At 39.2% G+C, this 14,952-nt stretch overlaps 2 protein-coding genes across 3 annotated transcripts; one reads left to right on the forward strand and one right to left on the reverse strand.

Moving 5' to 3' along the window:
* The first annotated feature begins 2,613 nt into the window (after positions 1 to 2,613).
* LOC105052202 (scarecrow-like protein 9) lies at positions 2,614 to 6,173 on the forward strand. 2 transcript variants are annotated; one of them, XR_002165627.3, is made up of 3 exons: positions 2,614 to 2,771; positions 3,352 to 5,826; positions 5,929 to 6,173. XR_002165627.3 is itself a non-coding variant. In XM_010932938.4 (2 exons), the coding sequence occupies exon 2, from the start codon at positions 3,479 to 3,481 to the stop codon at positions 5,735 to 5,737; it is 2,259 nt and encodes a 752-aa protein (XP_010931240.1). In that variant the 5' UTR covers positions 2,614 to 2,771; positions 3,352 to 3,478; the 3' UTR covers positions 5,738 to 6,173. The 2 variants fall into 2 exon arrangements, 1 of the variants encoding a protein (XP_010931240.1); XM_010932938.4 differs by having other exon boundaries at positions 3,352 to 6,173.
* A 775-nt stretch (positions 6,174 to 6,948) lies between these two features.
* Positions 6,949 to 12,143, reverse strand: LOC105052203 (UPF0161 protein At3g09310). The gene is made up of 7 exons (XM_010932939.3): positions 11,930 to 12,143; positions 11,747 to 11,807; positions 11,593 to 11,652; positions 10,216 to 10,356; positions 8,708 to 8,793; positions 7,948 to 8,110; positions 6,949 to 7,276 (listed from the first exon to the last, which is right to left on the reverse strand). Exons 1-5 carry the CDS (start codon positions 12,080 to 12,082, stop codon positions 8,735 to 8,737), a joined length of 474 nt encoding a protein of 157 aa, XP_010931241.1. The 5' UTR covers positions 12,083 to 12,143; the 3' UTR covers positions 6,949 to 7,276; positions 7,948 to 8,110; positions 8,708 to 8,734.
* Between the last annotated feature and the right edge of the window lie 2,809 nt (positions 12,144 to 14,952).

Consider the following 14,952-nt stretch of genomic DNA (forward strand, 5'->3'; position numbering starts at 1 on the left):
AATATAAAATTTTTTAGAGTATAATGCACAGCCAGATAAGATGTACTTAACGAATTAGTCATCTGACAACGTAATACATATTTTTAAGTAAATTAAAATATATTTAATTTTTAAAATATTATATTCATTAATACGCATTATATAGTCGGATTATATATATTTGTCAACTTTTTAATATATATTATAAATTTTTTTTGATACATATCGAGTTGTAATCTAATATGTATTTTTAGATAAAAAATACGTTCTAAAAATTATATATAAATTTATTTAATGATATTTATTAAATTACTATTTGGTATAAATCAAAAAATCTTACATGTGTATCAAAAAATCGATAAGTATATATCATCTAATCATATAATGCATACCGATGAATTTGATGTTTCGAAAATTATATATTAATTTGTTTGAATATATATATATATATATATATATATATATATATATATATATATATATATATATATATATATATATATATATATATATATATATATATATATATGCTAAATGACTAGCTTGTTAAGTATGCATGATCTGTGCACTATGTAGTGATGAATATTATATTTTAAAAATTATGTATCAATTTATCTAGATATATATATTGATTTATTAAATGATTAATTTATTTGATGTATATTATCTAATTATATAATATGTATGGATAAAAAATATATTTTAAAAATAAAAAAAATATTGCATATATAATTCTCATTTTTTTTAATTTTTAATTTATTATGTGATCTATGACTTGGTTGGTAGGAGTCCTTGATTTTTACTTTAAAATGAGCAACAGAAGAAATATGATAAAACAAGAAGCCCGTTTTTTTTTTTTTTTTTCCTTCTGTACGATGCCCGCTCCATATATTTTTTGTTCCACATCCGCGAGAATAGTAGAAGTACGAGAGAACGAGGCATTGACGAAACCAACAGTACTGGTTCCACCATCTCGAAGCAAAGTAGGTGTAGAGCTAATTTTCCTAATAAACTTAGAATAATTAAAAAATCAGAATAATTTTATATTTGCTCAGACAATTTAGCTTCCTTTATGAATTTTAAAAAAGTTATAAAGAATATTCTTTTCCCCTGACGCGATACCTGGAACCACACCTGCGCAACATCTCCCAGAGAAATATTACGTCAATAGTTGACTGTTACACAGAATATAACAAATTGAGTGATAAATATAATGGCGACTGAGAACAACATGCTTTTTCTTTTACAAAAGAAAATTGGATAATACTACTTATTTACTTATTACAATACGGTCCCAAAGACACTGCATGCGATTCTCACCCAAAAAAAAAAAAAAAAAGGATACTGCATGCGATCTTTTTACCTCAGGAGCTTAGCTATCGCTTGCTTGGCATGTCAAAAATCATGTCACTAGTTGGGTGTATTGGTGCAATATTTTTTTAAAAAGAAAAATTTATGAATGTGCTAGACATCCTTAGAAAAAAAAAAAGAAAAAAGAAAGAGAGAGAGAGAGAGAAAAAAAAAAAAAGTGGAGCAGTTACACTTTAGCTATGTAACTCCTTGTTGGAAGATGTCAGTGTCATAAAAATTTAATCTGGTTCCCAAAGCAAATTATGATGAAGTTGGTGCAGCTAACTACCACTCATCTACAAAGGAGCCAGCGTATTAATTTGACAATTTCCTAGTCCTGGGCTTTCCTTCTTTTTAAACTACGGCAATGATATGCTTTAGCTAAATTCCCTGTAAATGTTGTTCTTATGAAGGTTGAACGAATGATTTAAATGCCAAAAAATTTTCAGATCTGACTTATTCACATGCATCAGTATTAGAAGTGACAATTAGATCAGATCAAATTAATACAGATCAAATTAAAAAATCATCAATTTAAATCTAATTTATTTATTAAATAAATTAAAAATTTAAATCTAAATCTGATCTGCCTATTAAATAGATAATCTGATTTGATCTATCTAATTTATTTATTAAACAGATCAGATTAGATTAAATCAATTCAATGAATTAAACAGATTAAATATATTAAATTAAATAATTTAAAAATAATTTAAATAAATTTTAAATAGATTAAATAAGTTAAATGAATTAAATAAATTATTTAAATCAATTTAATTTAAATATTAAATAAATTAAATTAATTAAATTAATTAAATTTTTAAAATTTTAATTTAATTTAGATAGATAAATTGGATCATATTTTGTCGATCCTAATCAGTAAACATGATCTGACCTTCCAAAATACACCCCTCCCTACGCTCTACGTGTACAAGGTGACGCATGCAACAAAGCTCCGGGCCCACCTACTGCTCCGCGCGCGTCAGCCACCTTGAACCGGGGAAATTATATCCTACGCCACGTTGACCACGTGGCGGGGCGAAGCTTGGCGGCCAAGCAAGTGGGTGCATGCCGGACAACGGCGAGGAAATGGGTCCCGTTGCCGACTACCCGGACGTCAAACTCCTGGTCGATCTCCAATCCAGCGGCGCGCGTGACCGGCGAATGGTCGAACCACTGGTGGTAGCCGGTGACGGTCTCCGCCGGTGCGCGTTCCGCGAAGGTTCGGTTAAATAAAAAAAAGGGATATTTTCCAATATTTTATCGACAGCGGCCTTGAAGCCTGGTTTATTAATACGCGGCCAGCTTAGCGGCCAAGGACTCGATCGTTCCTCCCCAAGAGCGGAGCCCCGGAGCTCTGTTCTCCTCTTTCTCTTCTCTTGTCTTCTCTTGTCGCTTTTTCCATCCCTCCGTTCGTTTCTTCCGTCTGGGGTGTCATTAAGGTGCGTTGTTCTCTGTCATTTCCTAGAAGATTTCGTTTTCCATTGCTTCAAATACTACTTTTGTTTTGTTTTGTTTTCCCTTTTTTTTCCGCCCCCGAAAGGGTTGCTGCAAATTTGATAGATTTGGGGTTACGTAGAGCAAGGGGGAGATGTGGTTTTGATTTCTTATTTCGATTGGTACTACATCCTGGAAACCTTAGATCCTGGTTGCTCCTATTCCTGCGCTTCTCTGTTGGATGATCTCGTGGTCTCATTTTGTCCAATTATCCGAATTAGTTTAAGATTTGGTCGTCCTGTATTTGTCCGTGATCATTTTTAGTGCATGAAATTTTATGCTATTTTTTTTTTTTTTTTACTGGAGATCCTTGTTCCGCTGGAAGGTTTGGAAGTCATCATCTCGTCAGTCTTCTGATTTCCTCTGATTTTCTTATTTTCTTTGGTGTTTTCTTGATGGAAATCCGTGATACGATGGGTAGGAATTTGTAAAACAGTTAATGCAAGATAGATTTACAGCTGCTCTTCCTCATGGCCTTCCGATTTTTCTCTAATTTTCCGAATATATCTTTGTTTTAATTTGTAGGAATCTGTGGTCAAAATGGGTCGGATTGTGTAAAACCAGTCGTTGGAGTGGGAGTAGGTTTAACGTTAGAATGGTAGTGATTTCGTGAAAGTGTAAACATAAGACTTTTAGGAGATCCGACAATTCAATGGTCATGGGGACGGGCATCCGTGACTTGCGAGGCATGACGAGCGAATTCAAATACGATCAGCTCTTCTCCACGAGCAGTTTCACACCAGGAGTGCCACCCATGTTAGATAACAACAGCTTCATCGACCTCCAAAATATTCCCTTCAATCCGATCATCTCCGGTCCCACGTCCTCCGCCCCCACCGCCGATGCCACCACCTCATCCGCGGAGGCGGATTCCGCCGAAGACTCGGAGATTTTCTCCGACATAGTCCTCAGCTACATTAACCAGATGCTCATGGATGAGGACATGGATGATAAATTCGAGCAGTTTCAAGAGCACCCAGCTCTTCTAGCTGCAGAGAAACCCTTCTATGATATCCTTGCTGAGAATCACTCTCCTCCTCCTGATCATCCACCATTATATTCCAACTATAGCTCGGAGAGTCCTGATGATGGTGTCAACAACCACTACGGGAGTTCCAGTTGCAGCAATAGTGTGGTGGTAGACGGTAGCTGGCCCTGTGATTCAGTCGAGTACCAGCAGTTACAGACTCACCCTGCTTCCGTCGATTACTCCTCGCAGTCCTCGTTTTCCTCCACCAATAGTGTCGGCAACATCGTAGAAGGATTTGATGAGTCTCTGCTGAACTCACTTGCACTTTCTGATCTCCTCACTCAGAGCCAACCTGCCTGGGAGCAGTTCAGGAGGGGAGTCGAGGAGGCGCGGAAGTTCCTACCAGGGGAGGATAAGTTGGTGATCCATCTAGAGGCCGATGGCGTCTCTATACCTCAACAACCGAGGCGAGAGAATGAATTGAGGGAGGTCAAGGCGGAGAAGGAAGAAAGGGAGTATCTGTCTCAGGGATCGAGGGGCCGGAAGAATCGTCATAGTGATGATCTGGAGTTGGTGGAGGGGAGGAGCAATAAACAGTCGGCTGTTTTCCCCGAGCAGACCGTTCGAACGGCGATGTTCGATATGGTGTTGCTGCATAACGAGCAGTGTACGAAGGGTCCTTGCGAGCTTCGAGCTGCGATGGAGAAGGAGAAGGAAGCAAGCAAGAGCTCTCAGAGCAACCAATCCAGAGGGTCTGGCGGTGGGAAGGGTCGCGGGAAGAGGCAACCCAAGAGGGAGGTGGTGGATCTCAGAACCATCCTCGTCCATTGTGCTCAGGCCGTGGCAACCGATGATCGACGAAATGCCGGCGAATTATTGAAGCAGATCAGACAGCACTCTTCCCCTCACGGAGATGCCGCACAGAGGCTGGCCCACTACTTCGCTGATGGGCTTCAGGCCCGCCTAGCCGGTACGGGGAGCCAGATCTACCATTCTCTCGCGGCGAAACGAACTTCCGCCACCGATATCCTCAAGGCGTACCATCTCTTCATGTCCGCATGCCCCTTCAAGAAGATCTCTCATTTCTTCTCCAACCAGACCATTTTGGACGCAGTCGGGAAGGCGAGGAGGGTGCATATCGTCGACTACGGCATCTACTACGGCTTCCAGTGGCCATGCTTTCTCCAATGCCTTTCTTCCAGGCCTGGTGGGCCCCCGAGCGTTCGGATCACCGGTATTGATTTGCCCCAGCCAGGCTTCCGTCCGAGGGAGCGGATCGAGGAGACGGGGCGTCGCTTGGCTGATTACTGCCGGAGCTTCCAGATTCCCTTCGAGTACCATGCAATCGCAGCCAAATGGGAGACCGTCCGAGTTGAGGATCTCAACATCGATAAAGATGAAGTGGTCGTCGTCAACTGTCTGTACCGGCTGAGAAATGTTGTTGATGAGACGGTGGTGGTGGACAGCCCAAGAAATAAGGTCCTGAATACCATAAGGAAGATGAACCCGGATGTGTTCATCCATGGGATCGTGAACGGCTGCTACGGTGCTCCCTTCTTCGTCACACGCTTTCGTGAAGCGCTGTTCCACTTCTCGGCCTTGTTTGACATGCTCGAAACGACTGTGCCGAGGGAAGATGATCAGAGGCTGCTGATCGAAAGGGAAATCTGCGGACGGGAGGCTCTTAATGTCATCTCGTGCGAAGGCTTGGAAAGGGTGGAGAGGCCCGAGACTTACAAACAGTGGCACGTGAGGAACCTCCGGGCTGGGTTCACGCTGCTTCCGCTGAAGCCGGAGATCATGAAGAAAGCGAGGGACAAGATGAAGGCATGCTACCATAAGGATTTTGTCGTTGATGAAGATAGCGGATGGCTACTGCAAGGGTGGAAAGGGCGCATCATCTATGCACTCTCCACTTGGAAACCCAACAATGCTTCCTGACTTTTTTTTCTGCTCAGCCTTATGGTGTACATGCAGACTTCTCTTCTGTTAGTCTAGTCCTATGACTGCTCTTGATGACTGATAATAAGGTATCTTGTTTGATCGCCCGAGATTATTCTTCTGCAGGTCTCTCTTGTTTGTTGTGCATGACTCTTTGCTGGGTCTTACGATGTCTTTCGGTTCTAACACAGATGACTGGAGTCTGACTTTCGGAACGAAGATAGTCAATGCTGGTGGGAACTGAAGTTGAGGAGCTCCTGAAGTAGGAAACGGAAGAACGAGGATTCACACCACCTCCTCTGTGGAGTGGTCTCCTGACACTATTCATTGAATTGATATTTTGTAGTTCGGTTTTGTATGGTTTTATGAAGTTATGCTAGAACCTCTGATGAATGACAAATTCTGCAGATGGTGTACTTAGCACACCATTTCGGTCTGCTGGTCTTTTTGTGCTCTACTTTCATCATCCTAGCACAGATCGTCGTGCTGATTGGTTAAATGCAGAGCTTCGATGTGCCTGATTGTGTGGCAGGGACCATTCTGTCATGCAAAAACCATGCCTTCCATAATTCACTTCTGGCAAAATGTAGCATTAAAGTCACGCTGGTGGATTTGACATGGTCTGAAAGTGTAACATGAACCTCATGAAACTAGGCGGCAGGTATCTCCGCTTTTCCTCTTTTCTACCTTGCTTTGCGACTCCATGATAGGGCACGCCTGCCAACTGCCATGATGCGCAGAAGATTTTTTTTCTTTCTTTGGATAAAAAATGTGGTGTTTCTACGCATCGGGTGTGAAGAGTGAAACACCATGTTTTGCTCTCGTAGGCCAGATATGGCTGAAATCTCAGGTCAGCTAAAACATGACAGCAAGTCCCCCAGAGGTGCTGATTGAGCTTCCAACCATAACCAACTTTATTGAGCGATCTCATTTCTGTAACACTGACGGTCAGCCTGTCAAAAGGATAATGAAGTGGTGGGTTTCATTCTTCATGATCTTGAAAACCTTCTTGTAACATTAAAAAAAGAAAGTAATGATGTGGCAGGCTTCATCCACCTTGACATGACGAAAAATCACAGAGACGATGATAAAAAGATTGCAGAGGATGGTAACGTGGTGGGTCTATTCTCTGTTCATCCACCTAGCTCGCTCAGGCAAGCTAGCTTCCGGAATCTGCCTCTTGGTCATCCTAATTCAAAAGCCTGCCTGCGTTGACAAATCTACTACAGCTTTTATATTAAAGCGGCTCATGGCCAGAAACATAGTATCAGATACAAGCATACAAAGTCTGAATAAGTTACCAAATTACTGCTGAAGGAATAGCACAGGAATTTTTTTGTTTTGTTTTTTTTTTGTGTTAAACAATCAATCATTGAGTCCCAATAATTAAACGGGTGAGATAAGGTCCCCATAAGTAGTATCACATACTATCAGCATTTGCAAGACCATTAGCGAAATAGACCGTCCACCATTATATCAATATTTCATGAAAGTGGTTTGCTTGTCCTGCTCAGTCGGTGGCTAGATCCATGCCATCATCTGCACCATATAGTATATACTATAAAAAGCTTTTCTAGTAATATTAAAATGAGAAAAAGAAAACCTACAAGCAGCTTGCAATTTGGCATTACTACATGCAGGAGACGTACACTTTCATGACAGTTCCAACGCTAGTACAAGGGTCATATAAGTTCAATATTTTTTTTTCTGCAATGTCTTCATCAGGCGCCTCATATACTGATTTTTGACAAAAGAAAAGAAGGAAAGATGGTAGAAATCTTATAGGTGGTAGTGGTAGTCCATTGACAAAGAGACAACGTGCAGTGACATTTTCCATTAATGTCCGCATGGTAATTGCCTCATCAATCATGAGAATACCTGTAGCTTCATAAAGAAAAACTAATATAGTGCTCAAATTAATTCAGCACCACAGTATACTTGGCGGATGAACCACCTGATAACCCAACAGTCTCAGTCAATCATCCATCAAGAATGCATAAAACAGTACCCATGGGGAACATACGACACAAGGGCAAGCATTTTTTAAAAAATAGTTGAAACCCAAGTTGCAGTTTTAAAATTATGTATGATTATATCAATTTGCCACGAGGACCAATTATATAGGTGATCAAAATCAAATGGGACCATATAAATAGTATTAGAAACAAGTTAAATGCAATAAGTTGCATTAAAAAACAGCCAATGCTTACCTCATTTTCTAACTTTGTTCTTCATATATAATATGGTTCTGAAGATTGAAATGATCTTCTATGTGTTTGGTTCATACATGAAGTAGTTGAGAAAGATTTGCATCCACACAATCTTATACATAAAGTAGTTGAGAAAGATTTGCGTCCATACAATCTTACAAATCTGCTCCAACAAATAGAAGAAACATAAGTGGGGGCTTACCCAAAAAAATAACAATAACAAGCGAGCAAATTTAATGTTTAAAACTGCAGACAAAGGAAAACAATGAAGAGAGGTTCTTACATTTGTGCATCACAGTTGAATGTCTAGTCAGATCTAGTTTACACTAATAAATCATATAACAGATAAAGGGGCAGACAGAGAGGCCATTAAGCACTTGCTAAAAGGGTTGCTAGCTCTAGAGATGGCAAAACTGTGTACCAGCAATTTCAAGTTAGTCCCTGGTCTCAGATTAAGATCAATTGTAGTCCCTGGTCTCAGATTAAGGAAACATCCCCTGCTCCCCACAAAAAATAAAAGGGAGAGATTACTCCCTCTTATCATCTCCAGCGAACAGCCAGTTGAAACTATAATGGAAGAAGAAAAACAGCAAGCATGCAGAACACAGATCCCAGTAAAAAAAATCAGGAACATACCATGTGTGAACTCCTCAACAAGTAAAATAGCATGAGTTCAGTTATAGATAAATAGTAAAAAAATAATTATCAAGCAGAGCCATAACTACATGGCCACTGATGAAGATGCAATATGCATACATACGTTTTGTCAACTACTGCAGAATATTTATCAGTGATCCAATGGTTCTCCCTCATCAAACCACCTTGGAGGATCAAATCCATGACCACCTGCAGCATATCAAATTGCTAGCTTAGACAGAGTACCATATCTTCTGAACATAAAATAGCTAGAACTGTGTGAGAATGGTAGAAAATGATGGAAATCCAAAGTTTTGTTCTGAAGATTCACCAGTCAAATAAATGAGATATCATAAACATAACCATCAAGCTCTGTGCCCTTGTCCCAACAATTTGGGCAGGGGGAGGAGGAGGTTCTTCCACACCTAGTTTTGTTGTTGTCGCATTATCAATGATACATAAATGATCTACTCTTTCTTTGACTTCTTTTAGAGTATAATTTGATTTCATTAATGCTTACTTTACTGCTTGTCACAGATATTTGGGGGTGGGAGGGTTGATGGCAATGTTTAGACTGCTAATCAAATCAATTAATCTCTGCAGCTGGAAATGCAATCACTAATCCCAAAGCCTAGATAGGTGTTTGCCTAGTTTCGGTCATCTCCACTCACAACCATCTCTTAAGATCCTTTTCTAATTGTATAAGAGTATAATAGAACTCAAAGACAACATAAAGACATTAAATCATGTTATTCTTATGACCAGGAAAACACAAACTATTTAATGCATTTCTTCAAGCACATGCTGTGTAACAGCCAACTATCAATTTACAAATGGAACATTTGACTGAATAAATGTTCAACTATAAATACTTGAAAGGCAAGAAAACAAACAACAAATAGACATAAGAGGGAATTGTGTAACATCTATTATGAAGATTAGTGTAATAAAAGATCTTACTACTGATATCTATGCGTGGATGCCACATTTAAACTTGTACTCTGTACAATTAAAGACACAATATACTTAACGGAATCAATATGATGAATAACATCTAGCAAAGCATGAATGCAATGCTTCACCCCTGGAAGAAAACACATTTACTCCTCTATTTTATAATCTGTATGAAACTAATTAACTATAATCATGAAGACACAAATATCCTTGTACTCTAGCACATTAGCATGTTGATAATAACTGGATCTCCTTGAGTAGACAGCAGTAACAAAAATTCAGCAGGCAATTTTTAGAAGCAAAATGAAACATTTACCTGACAAATGAAATACTTTGACAAGGTGCAAACCAACTGGAGATGGGAGCAAAATGAAATCGGTAGCATCTAATGCATTAAAGATTTCTTGCACAACCAAACAAGATATTGGTAGATATTTACAAGCATCTATGCAGTATGCTTACATGTTACAAGTAAAGAGCCTGAATATGGCAAGATAAATAAACAAAGAATAATAAACCTAATTTAAAATCTTCAGCACTCAATCTATAGTATGTACATGGCATTTACATTGAAATTTCTACGCTTATCAGTATAAGAGAATAGCTTCTTATCAATAAAAAAACAGTCTCAAGCAATTAAACAAAATACTGATTTTGGTCATGTTCCAAGAAAGATACCAAGAGGGTTGCAACGGCAGAGACGCCAAGCTGTCAAGATTGTACCCTTTACAACACCATACCTCTTATATGCCTGCATCGAGTACTCACTGCATGTGGGTACATACCGACAGCTTCGTGGCAGCAGTGGTGATATCTCTCCTATTCATAGATAATCTAAAGTTAGCAAGACAAGACAGATCATAACTTATAAACTTTTTCTACAATTCGGGGGAAAAAAAATCACGTGACCCAGAAATTATATACTATTTGTTGGGGGATGATTTGTTATCCAGACCGAAGACATGAGTCAGCAGAAAGACATGTGATGAAGTGTATAGGACCAACACCACAGCACTGATGGAGATGAATGTGTCCGATCCTGGAGGTAGATATGTCTCCACCGAACCATAACAAGGTTGTCTTAATAAGGTCATCCAGTGCATGACTACGGACCTCTCCGATCCCAACTTCGGGCCCCAATGATTCTTATTCCCAATGATCTTCCTAAGCGGAACATCAGATTCTAGCTGGTCTAGACTTCAGCTCATAACCAAGACTCCACCAACCCAGTCCCCGCAACGGGCTAACATCCGAACAAGTCGATTTCAAATTTCAACGGCAGATATACTTCAGACCCTATCGATCCTTATCCTAGTGAACACAACTAGCCCCGGCCACCTCCTTCCTTTGGTGTCTATATTTATCAGACTGCTCCGAAGCCTCCTCAACTGAAGCCTGTCCGATCCTACCTGCACCCTCATTTCAAATTTAAAATACCTACGACACCCCTAGCTGACTCTAAAACAGATAAGGCAAGTGTAACTACCTAATCCCAAAGACCTCGATCGAAAATCTTACCATATCGCGACCGAATCGGCCAAATAACATTTCAAAATGACTTTTCAGCCCTCGCCTACAAAACGACTGAGGGTTCTTGTTCAGTTCTCGCTTACAAAATGATGGAGGATTCCCATCGGAGCCAACTTCGGTCAGGACTTGTCTTGCAGATCGCTTTTTTAGGAGAATGCGCCACTACTCCAGCTATTCCGACCATGAGCCAGATTTTAGCAGCAATAATATTTAAGATAGTGGCAACAATATTTAAGACAGATACGGAAATCTCATCAGAAAATCTTTAACTCACTTTGTATGCTCTGGCAAATACAAAACACATCTAGAACGTTTTTCCTTCGCATTCCACATATTACAAACATCGAAATATACTGTATGAATAACTTAAACAAGGATTAAATATTTTGCCGTATACTCCAGAGATTGCTATAATTCATTCTTTAGAAAAAGATACTGCAATTTAGATACCGAGAACCATAACAAACTTCGGTAACACCAGGAAGCCTCATCTTTTTATGATAATAGTATCAAGAAATGACTTACTTTTGTAAAATTTTAACACGGACAACGCTGCTCTGACCCCCAGATCCACAACCTCCTCATCTGTGAAGCCACAAAACAGAACAAAGTGACCGGGAAACTGAAAGGAAACGAATACAATTCGAGATAAGGAGAGAAGAACAAACCAAAACCCTACCTTGCACCCCCTTCTGATCCGAATCCTTCTTCGGTCCATCGGCAGCCGAAGATCGAACCCGCTGCATTTCATTCGAAAGAAAGACGATTTAAAAGAGAAGAACAAGAAGAGATTACGGAAGGATATTCGAGATCGAGAGGGGAGTGGGCTTGGAGCACCGGGAGCTAGGGTTTGGCAAATTACGAGAGACGTAGGAAGGGGAACGCGGCCCAGGGGTCTGAGAGGGAGGCGAAGGGCGTCATTGCTTCGTCCGGGGAGAGATTTGGCGAGATCGAAGCGAGTGCGGAAGGAGGGAAGCGGGCTCTGGGAGGGGGAGAAGACGACGGAGAACGCCATCAGCGGCACGCCGGTCCTGAGGAAAAATTATCCAGTCCGGGCAGCCCAGCCGGGTTTGGCCCAGGTCTTTTATCACGGCAGGAAAGCTATGAGTGGGCCGGGTGAAAGCCTTTTAGCTGGCTAAAAAGCCCACCAGACTGCAGCTATCACCACAATTTTTATATTTATTCTTATTTTGCTTGTACGATCCATGACTGTGAATTAGTACTCGGGCATATATTTTTTTTGTTGTAGCAAACATTATGGTTGCAGGCCAAACGGTTGGAAATATATCTTTTTTTTCTTAACCAAAAACCTCCGCCTCTAAATGAGATCTAATTTTTGAAAGACCAATTTGACCGATCCTCCCCCTTCTTTTTTTTTTAATTTTTTTTTCTTTTTTTTCTAAATAGAAATACATAATTCGATGAAAAAATTATGTTTACTTCTCCTATTTCTACTTCTTTTATTATTTTCAAAAAAAATGAAAGTAAAAAATGTTTACTTCCATCTTTTTTTTTTTTCCTTCTTAAAGTAGATTTTTATCTCTCACTCATTCTTCCAACCCAACTTTCTCATGATCCCCATCCCATCTTCTCAATTTGTCTCGAGCATCTCATCAAGTCCATCATAACTATCAAGCACATCACCACTTTCAACCATGTCAATTTGTCCTGTCCCGTGACGACTAAATCAGGTCCACTACCAACCTCCTCTTCCAAACCTATCTCCTCTTCCTCGTCTTCTTCTTGCTTCATCTCCTCCTATGCCCTTGATGAGCTCCTAGTCGGCAATGATAGTATATCATTTATCAGCCTCACGACTATGGCTAGACCTCATCATGGGTGTTGTTGTTTTCAATGTCATCTAGACTTATTCTATCCTTGAGATATTTAGTGAGATCATCCAGATTTTAAGCTTAAAACTTAATTTGAGATTGTTCGAGCCTTAATATCTCAAGCTCAAGCTTGACTAAATCAAAAAAAGATAATATTTAAGATTGATTCAACTCGACTTGAATATCAACTGAGCCATATTTGAGCTCGAATTCGAGCTTGAATTCAAACCTTAGATTACTCATTATATATATGCATGTGTGTTTTAGGCTCATAAGCTTTTAAGCCAAATATTATGCTACTCGAGCTCGATAGTAGTCGAGTCGAGCTCCAACCACGAGGCTGCAATTGAACTTATTTGCATCTTCTAAACGAGCTCCAACCACGAGGCTGCCAACAATACTCCAACTCTTTTATTGACTCCTTTTAGCACTTGCTCTCGACCTCAATATGGTTGAGCGACCTTTCTCATCATTAAAAAAAAAATAGTGAACCAAATATAATTTTTATTATTCAAAATTTGAAAGCAAAATTGAAATAGAATTTCTATCTCAAACTTTTTTAAAATGAAAAATGACGACAATACCAAATGCATCCTATAAATCTTTCTCTATTATATACCTATATATATACATGGACACACATATACATATATACACTCATACATCACACACACACATATATCACACTCACACATACCTACGTACACACACACAAACACATACACACATATACATACAAACACGTGCACACACACATACCTACACATTCACATACATATACATACACATGTGCATACACATATACATGCATGCACAAACACACACACACTCACACATTCATACATATATTGGTTGTGCGGTGCTAATTATCTATTAAGTGCTTCTTTCAATTCAATTAGCTTGTCTAGATTGATTTACATAAATAAAAATAGGATAACAAAATCTAATCTTAAGAATTTTGATAGATTACGGACTATATCCATTCATGAAATTTTTTATCCACTTAATTCAGTCGCATGGATTGCATATGGTAGAAACATATACATCCATGAACTACTCCCTCTTTTGCAGATGTGCATATACATACCAAACACTCAAAATGAGAACTTTCTATCATTTGATTTAATCATGGTCATCCATCGAGTACATCTATCTCTAACCTAGTTATGTTTTGAATATTACAATACCATATCCTTTTTGCATTATAGATGCAAGGTCAGCATACTCAAAAATCTATACACTATATTAAAAGGCAATTCATTAGTTTTCCAAAACACCAAGTGTCCAACGATGGTGTGTCCACATGTCTAGATCCTACTACTTTGTTGCTGATGTGATAATGATCTGCGATGCCAGATGTCCACCACCCCACGTGCCACATGTCTAGAATTTTCTATGTTTTCACCAAGTGTCTATATCCTATGACTTAGTTATTGATGGGGCAGCAATCTATGGTGCCACATGTCCCACATCCATGAAGTAACCCATTGTTCTTTTCTGTTAGAATTTGGAAAAAAAAAGAGAGAGAAAAAGACAGCAATGGATGGAATGGAAGTGGACCAATTTGAACAATGCCATGAATACTCTTTTGAGTTATGGCATGTCAGTTCATTTTCAGAAGAAAAAAAATTGAAATGGAGCTAGGTTTCTTATCCATTTATCATAGGTTTAGAGGTTGTTAAAAGAAAGGAGTAGGGCTATTGTACTATAGGCAGTCCATCAGTTTCCCAAAATGCCAGATCCTACTACTTTCTTGATGATGTAGTAGCAGTCTATGATGCTAGATATCCACCACTGACATGCCACGCATACATGTTTAGCATCCACGAAGTCACCCACTATTCTTCTATTGGAATTAAAAAAAAATAGAGAGAAAAAAAAGGACAATGGATGGAATGAAAGTGGACCATTCTGAACCATGCCATGAACACTCTTTCAAACTATGGCAAGTCAGATTGTTCTCAAAAGAAAACAATTGAAATGGAGCTAGGTTTCTTACCTATTTACCATAGGTTTAGGAGGTTATTAAAAAAAAGGAGTGGGGTCACTGTAT

This window comes from Elaeis guineensis, chromosome 10 (assembly GCF_000442705.2).
Source record: "Elaeis guineensis isolate ETL-2024a chromosome 10, EG11, whole genome shotgun sequence".
In the NCBI taxonomy this organism is placed as follows: Eukaryota; Viridiplantae; Streptophyta; class Magnoliopsida; order Arecales; family Arecaceae; genus Elaeis; species Elaeis guineensis.